At 43.1% G+C, this 7570-nt stretch overlaps 1 protein-coding gene across 5 annotated transcripts in view; it reads left to right on the plus strand.

Moving 5' to 3' along the window:
* The window catches only part of BTD (biotinidase), a 56397-nt gene extending 49343 nt beyond the window's left edge, over positions 1-7054 (plus strand). For all 5 annotated transcript variants that reach the window (XM_082840097.1, XM_082840096.1, XM_082840093.1 and 2 more), the window contains exon 4: positions 5598-7054. In XM_082840097.1, coding sequence (XP_082696223.1) covers positions 5598-6770 — 1173 coding nt within the window. In that variant the 3' untranslated portion in view covers positions 6771-7054. The remainder of the gene's footprint in view (positions 1-5597) is intronic.
* The last annotated feature ends 516 nt before the right edge of the window (positions 7055-7570 follow it).

Raw genomic sequence — 7570 nt, forward strand, 5'->3', positions numbered from 1 at the left:
TGGCTGAATTCATTTATCAGTTCTAGTAGTTTTTGTGTGGAGTCTTTAGTGTTACTATAGACTATATATATATAGTATGTCATCTGCACATAATGACAGTTTTACCTCTTACCTTCCAATTTGGATACTTTCTATTTCTTTTTCCTGTCTGATTGCTGTGGCTAGGACTTCCAGTACTATGTTGACTACAGGTGGTGAGAGTGGGCATCCCTGTCTTGTTCCAGATTTTAGCGGGAAGGCTTTCAGCTTTTCACCTTTGAGTATTATATTGGCTGTGGGTTTGTCATAAAAAGCTTTTATTATGTTGAGATATATTCCCTCTATACCAACTTTAGTGAGAGTTTTTTTCATGAATGGATGTTGAATTTTATCAAATGCTTTTTCTGCATCTATTGAGATGATCATGTGTTTTTTGTCTTTTGTTGATGTGATGTATCACATTGATTTGTGTATACTGAACCATCCTTGTGACCCTGGGATGAAGCCAACTTGGTTGTGGTGCATGATCTTTTTTATGTGTTGTTGGATTCAGTTTGCTAATATTTTGTTGAGAATTTTTGCATCTATATTCCTCAAAGATAATGGCCTGTAATTTTCTTACTTGGTAGTGGCTTCGTCTGGTTTTGGTATCAGGGTGATGGTGGCTTCATAGAATGTCTTTGTGAGTGGCCCCTCCTCTTCAATCTTTTGGAAGAGTTTGAGAAGGATCAGTATAGGTTAATTTTTGTATGTTTGGCAGAATTCCCCAGTGAAGCCATCTGGTCCTGGACTTTTGTTTGTAGGAAGTTTTCTTTTTTTTTTTTAATTACACATTCTATTTCACTTGTAGTGATCAGTCTGTTCAAATTTTCTATTTCTTCTTGATTCAGTTTTGGTGGCCTGTATGATTCTAGAAACTTGTCCATTTCTTCTAAGTTGTCCAATTTGTTGGCGTATAATTGTTCATAGTATTCTCTTATGGTTTTCTGTATTTTAGCAGTATTGATTGTTATTTCTCCTCTTTCATTTCATATTTTGTTTATTTGGGTCCCCTCTCTTTTCTTCTTAGTGAGCCTGAGCAGAGGTTTGTTGATTTTGTTTACCCTTTCAAAGAACCAGCTCTTGGTTTTATTGATTTTTTTCTATTGTTTTTTAATCTCCATTTTATTCATTTTCCTCTCTGATCTTTACTATTTCCTTCCTTCTGCTGACTTTAGGTTTTGTTTGCCCTTCTTTTCCTAATTCTTTTAGGTGGTAGGTTAGGTTGTTTGTTTGATATTTTTCTTGTTTTTTGAGGAAGGCCTGTATCACTATGAACTTCCCTCTAAGAACTGCTTTTGCTCTATCCCATAGATTTTTTTTTTTTTTTTTTTTTGCGGTACGCAGGCCTCTCACTGTTGTGGCCTCTCCTGTTGCGGAGCACGGGCTCCGGATGCACAGGCTCAGCAGCCGTGGCTTACGGGCCCAGCCGCTCCACGGCATGTGGGATCTTCCCGGACTGGGGCACGAACCTGTGTCCCCTGCATCGGCAGGCGGACTCTCAACTGCTGCGCCACCAGGGAAGCCCATCCCATAGATTTTGTATGGTTGTGTTTTCATTGTCATTTGCCTCAAGGTATTTTTTAATTTCTTCTTTGATTTCATTGTTGACCCATTGGCTTTTTAGTAGCATGTTGTTTAGTCTCCATGTAATTGTCTTTTCTCATTTTTTTTTTCTGGGGTTGATTTCTAGTTTCATGCCACTGTGGTCAGAAAAGATGCTTGCAATAATTTCTGTCCTCTTAAATTTGCTGAGGCTTATTTTGTGCCCTAGTATGGTGTCAATCCTAGAGAGTGTTCCATGTGCACTTGAAAATAATGCATTTTTTAAAAATTTAATGTCCTGAAAATATCAATTAAGTCCAACTTTTCGATTGTTATCATTTAGGATCTCTGTTGCCATATTGATTTTCTGTCTAGAAGATCTGTCCATTGATGTGAGTGGGGTGTTAAAGTCTCCTATTATTGTGCTCCTGTCAGTTTCTCCCTTTATGTCTGTATTTGTTTTATGTATTTGGCTGCTCCTGTATTGGGTGCATATATGTTGATGAGTGTAGTATCTTCTTGTATTGATCCTTTTGTCATTATATAGAGTCCTTCTTTATCTTTCTTTATGGCCCTTGTTTTAAAATCTGTTTTGTCTGATATGAGTATTGTGACCCTTGTTTTCCTGTCATTTCTGTCTGCATGAAATATTTTTCCACCCCCTCACTTTCAACCTGTGTGTCCTTTGCCCTAAAGTGAGTCTCTTGTAAGCAGCATATTGTAGGCTCTTGTTTTTTAACCCAATCTTCCACCCTGTGTCTTTTGATTGGAGCATTTAGTCCACTGACATTTAAGGTAATTATTGATAGATATGTATTTATTGCCACTTTAGAACTTGTTTTCTACTTGATTTTTTAATTTCTTCTTTGTTCCTTTTTCTTTTCCCTTTTGCAGTTTGATGATTTTTTTGTGTGTTATGCTTATGTTCTCTTCTTTTTGGTTTTTTCGAATATATTGTATGTTTTTGATTTGTGGTTACCCTGTATTTCAAGCACATTAACCCCTTCCTATATCTAATTGCTTTAGACTGGTAGTCATATAGACTGAAACACGTTGTAGAAAAATAATCTACGTTTTCATACTCTCCTCTTTCACATTTTATGATTTTAATTATTTTATGATTTTACACCTTCATATTCATCTGTTTGCTGTTCATTGTGGTTATCATTTTTATTTTAATCTGTGTACTGGCTTATTTAAGTGATTTATTTTCCAATTGTGATTTTCCTCTTTCCTATAGATTCCTTCTTCTTTTCTATTTAGAGAAGACCTTTCAATATTTCCCTTTGGATAGGTTTACTACTGCTGTATTCTTTTAGCTTTTGCTTGTCTGGGAAAGTCTTTCTCTCTCCTATTCTAAATGATAATCTTGCTAGGTAGAGTATCCTAGGTTGCAGCTTGCCACTCCCTTCTGGCCTGCAGCTTTTCTGTAGAGAAATCAGCTGGTAGCCTTTTAGGGGTTCCCTTGTAAGGAACTCTGTTTTTCTCTTGCTGCCTTTAGAATCGTCTATCTTTGACTTTTGCCTTTTTTACTTATAGTATGTCTTGGTGTAGGTCTGTTTTGGTTCACCTTGTTTGGGACCCTCTGTGCTTCCTGTGCCTGGATATCTGTTTCTTTCTTTAGGTTTGGGAAGTTTTCAGCCGTAATTTCTTCAAATACATTTTCGATCCCCTTTTCTCTTTCTTTTCCTCTAGACTCCCTATTATGTATAGATTGGCATGTTTTACATTATCCCATAGGTCTTTTATATTGCTTTCATTTTTTCTAATCTGGCTTTCTGTCTACTGTTCTGATTGGGTGATTTCCATTATTCTACCTTCTGGATCATTTATTTGTTCTTCTGCATTATTCAATCTGCTGTTCATTGCCTTTAGCTCATCTTTTGTCTGGGCAAATGAGTTTTCTAATTTTTCTTAGCTCCTCTTTATTGTTTCTAGTTCCTTTTTACAGTAATCTGCATTTCTATCAATAGTCCTTCTTAATTCCTTTAGTATTTTCATTATCTCCTTTGTTTGAACTTGTTAAAGAGATCTGTTTCATTGTTTGTTCTTTCAGGGGAATTCTCTTGATCTTTTAATTGGGAGTGGCTCCTCTGCTTCTTTATTTTACTTATGTTTCTCTTACTCTGTGAGTTTGGGAGAAACAATTATCTACTGTGGTCCTGGAAGGCTATTTTTATGTGGGAGTGTCCCTGTGTAGCCTGTGTGGGTTTAATATTTTTTGGTACGAGGGCTGTTTTCACTATGAATGCCTGCGACCTCTTTTCCTCAGTGTGTGCTGGCCGTTATGCCCTTGATAGGAGGTGTGGTGGTGTTGTGGTGACCAGAGCCTGCACTGGGTATTGAGCAGGGTCTTCTCCCTAGTTGTTGGAGTAGAAGCCCCTAGGATCCATTTCTGAGCTGGGGTATGAAGTAGGCAGGATTGGAGCGCTCCCACTGGGAGAGGACCCACTGAATATTCCTCTGCCAGAGCTGTTCACCCGTAAGGGTGCTCTGTGGTGTCACCTATTGTATGCTTACAAAGTACACTGTTGTTGGCACTGCCTTCAGCCCCATCTCAACCTTGGGAATGCTGGCAGTCAGCCCTGATGTCCCTCAGGCATTGTTTTCACAAGGCTACCAGTGCAAATCCATTGAAGTCAGGTACCAAGACTGCAGTAGTCACACACCTGGACCTGCTGTGGGAACTATGGAAGCAGCCCAGACCCTGGCCCAGCCTCTATGTACATGCACCCACAAAGCCCACAGGTGCTAAGGCCAGTCCTGTCCCAGCCATGGGAACACCCATTGTCCACTTGGGTGTTCCTCAGGCACTGAGTTTACATAGCAGGCCCCAGTAGGGTAAATCTGCACAGCCACAGGGAGAGGGCTCAGATTTCAGCCCTACCTCTGCATGTGGGCAACCCACTAGTGCGCTCCCAGAGCTCATAGAGGAGCGCATGGAGAAAGAGGCTGCTGTGGTGGGCCCCATCCCTCGCTTTGCTGACATGCGTGTTGACAATGGGGTTTCAGTGGCGGCGCACACCTGCCATGAGCATGCCGAAAGTGAGGCTACTGTGGCAGGCTCGCCCCTCCCTTCCGCGCTCCTTAACAAAGGCCCTTTGCTTCTATGGAGGGCCCGGGCTTCCTCCATGTATACCGCTGGTTGCAGCCCGTACCACACTCCAGCCCCTTCAGGCTGTCTCTGCAGCCAACCGCAGTGCTCTCCCCAGGTCTGTCCTCTGAAGCCTGAGTTTCAGCACCCAGCCCCAGCACATACCAGTGGATGCACGTCTCAGGCTGAGGAGTGCAGGGCAGTGGCCTGGCTGATTCTCCTCTCCAGTGAAGGGGCTTCCCAGAGTGTGGGAACCTTTTCTCTTTCACAACTACCTCCCGGGGGCACAAGTCCTGTCCCAATTCCCTTTTTTTTTTTTTCCGCTCTACCCAGTTGTGTGGAGATCCTTCTTGCGATTTTGGGTGTTGGAGATATTCTGCCAGGGTTCAGTAGGTATTTTGTGAGAATTGTTCCAGATGTAGATGTATTTTTGATGTATTTGTGGGAGGAGGTAAGCTCCATGTCCTTCTGCTCCACCATATTGATTGGAGCCCCCCAAGATAAGCACTTTTAAAAATTATTTTTTAAAGAGCCCCAAGTTTTCCCTTTAAAAGATTTTGATTGCACTTTGCATCCCCAGTAATAGTGCATGAGTGCCTGTTTGCCCATCCTTTGGTCAATGCAAGATAGAATAGTCTTTTTAATTTTTGCCAATCTTATAGAGGTGAAAAATGATATCTCATTATCATTTTAATTTGTATCTCCTTACTACTAATGAGACTAAGCATCTTGTCAATGTTTGTTGGCCATTTGTATTTGTTCATCTGTGAACCACCTGTTCATATCCTTTGCACGCTTTCAGTAGTGGTTACTTTTTTCTTATTGATTTATGATAGCTATTTATATATTATCAATACAATACAGGTACTATTTTAAAATTGTAAGAAAAAGGCAGGGTTTAAAAATTTCCTTTATTTACACTTTTATTTTTTCCCTCTAGGTCCTCCAGCGCCTGAGTTGTATGGCTGTCAAGGGAGAGATGTTCCTGGTGGCCAATCTTGGGACAAAGCAGCCTTGTCATAGCAGTGACCCAGGGTGCCCAAACGATGGCAGATACCAGTATAACACGAACGTGGTGTTCAGCAGTAATGGAACCCTGGTTGACAGCTACCGCAAACAAAACCTCTACTTTGAAGCAGCATTCAATACCCCCCTGGAAGTGGATCGCATCACCTTTGATACCCCCTTTGCTGGCAAGTTTGGCATCTTCACTTGCTTTGACATATTGTTCTTCGACCCTGCTGTCAGGCTCCTCAGAGACTCGGAGGTGAAGCATGTCGTGTATCCGACCGCCTGGATGAACCAGCTCCCCCTCTTGGCAGCCATTCAGATTCAGAGGGGTTTCGCCATCGCCTTCGGCGTCAACTTTCTGGCTGCGAACATCCACCATCCATCTCTGGGGATGACGGGAAGTGGCATACACGCCCCTCTGAAGTCCTTTTGGCACCATGACATGGAAAGCCCCGAAGGTCACCTTATAATTGCCCAGGTAGCCAAAAATCCACAGGGTCTCATTGGCACAGGGAATGCCACAGGGAAAATGGACCCATCCCACAGTAAGTTTTTAAAAATCCTGGCAGGGGATCCGTACTCTGAGAAGGATGCTCAGGATGTCCACTGTGATGGAGTCCCCAAATGGAACACAGATGCCCCTCCCACGTTTCACTCTGAGATGATGTACGACAATTTCACCCTGGTTCCCGTGTGGGGCAAGGAAGGCTACCTCCAAGTCTGTGCAAATAGCCTTTGCTGTCATTTGCTTTACCAGAGGCCCACTCTGTCCAAGGAGCTGTATGCCCTGGGGGTCTTTGACGGCCTTCACACTGTGCACGGCACTTACTACGTTCAAGTCTGTGCCCTGGTCAAGTGTGGCGGTCTTGGCTTTGAAACCTGTGGGCAGGAGGTTACAGAGGCTGCGGGGATATTTGAGTTTCACCTGTGGGGGAACTTCAGTACCTCCTATATCTTTCCAATGCTTCTGACCTCAGGGATGACCCTGGAAACCCCTGACCAGCTGGGCTGGGAGAATGATCACTATTTCCTGAGGAAGAGCGAACTGTCCTCTGGCCTGGTGACGGCAGCTCTCTACGGGCGGTTGTATGAGAAGGACTAGGGGGTGTGGGGTGGGCTCCTCCTGCACTGGCACAGGCCAAAACTCACAGCACCGGGACCACTTCTTCGCTCCAGAGCCCATCCTGGGAACCATGGGAAGAGGCAGGGAGACAGATTTCGCCAGTGTCTTTTCCTCTTAAGCACAAATTCGTGAGACATTTTCTGGTATTTTCTACTCACATTTCTATTATTCAAGCCACGTCTTCTTCCAGCAGATCTTCCATTACACAGTTGTTTTAAGAGCACAAAAATAAATGTCAGTTTATATTTTACATGTCCACAAAACAGCAGGTTTCGTGTGTGTTCTTGCTGTTGATCAAGTGACACCCAGGATATACAGGTATTTCAGAAGCCTCAAACATTTTCTAGGGTAAGAAACAAACTCTCAAAGCAAAAGCCGTGTTAGAAATGGCTGCCATGGGGACTTTTCCATTCTGGTTGGCCAGAATTCATCCCCCAGGACTGATCGTGCCAGAGCCGCCAGCAGCATCAGCAATGTGGATCCTGAGGCAGCTTTTAAAAATAGAAGGGAAGCTTTTCTCACACATGCCTTTCTGTCGGTGATTGGAATGTGTCAGGCAGGACTCAGAATAACTGGAAAGAGAGAGTGCAGTGCGCCGGAGAGAGAGGCTGGAAAAAAGTGCTGAAGAGAGGGCAGCGATGGGAACAGATGAGTCATAGGGTTCTTGTGCACAGCGTGTCTCATCCAGGGATTCCAGGCACCTTAATAAATCACGCTAGCTCTGGGCAAGAGCCTTCCGGCTGCCCAACTGTGCAGGGTGGAACAATGCTGGGAATTCA

Source organism: Leucopleurus acutus, assembly GCF_964270905.1.
Source record: "Leucopleurus acutus genome assembly, chromosome: 5".
In the NCBI taxonomy this organism is placed as follows: Eukaryota; Metazoa; Chordata; class Mammalia; order Artiodactyla; family Delphinidae; genus Leucopleurus; species Leucopleurus acutus.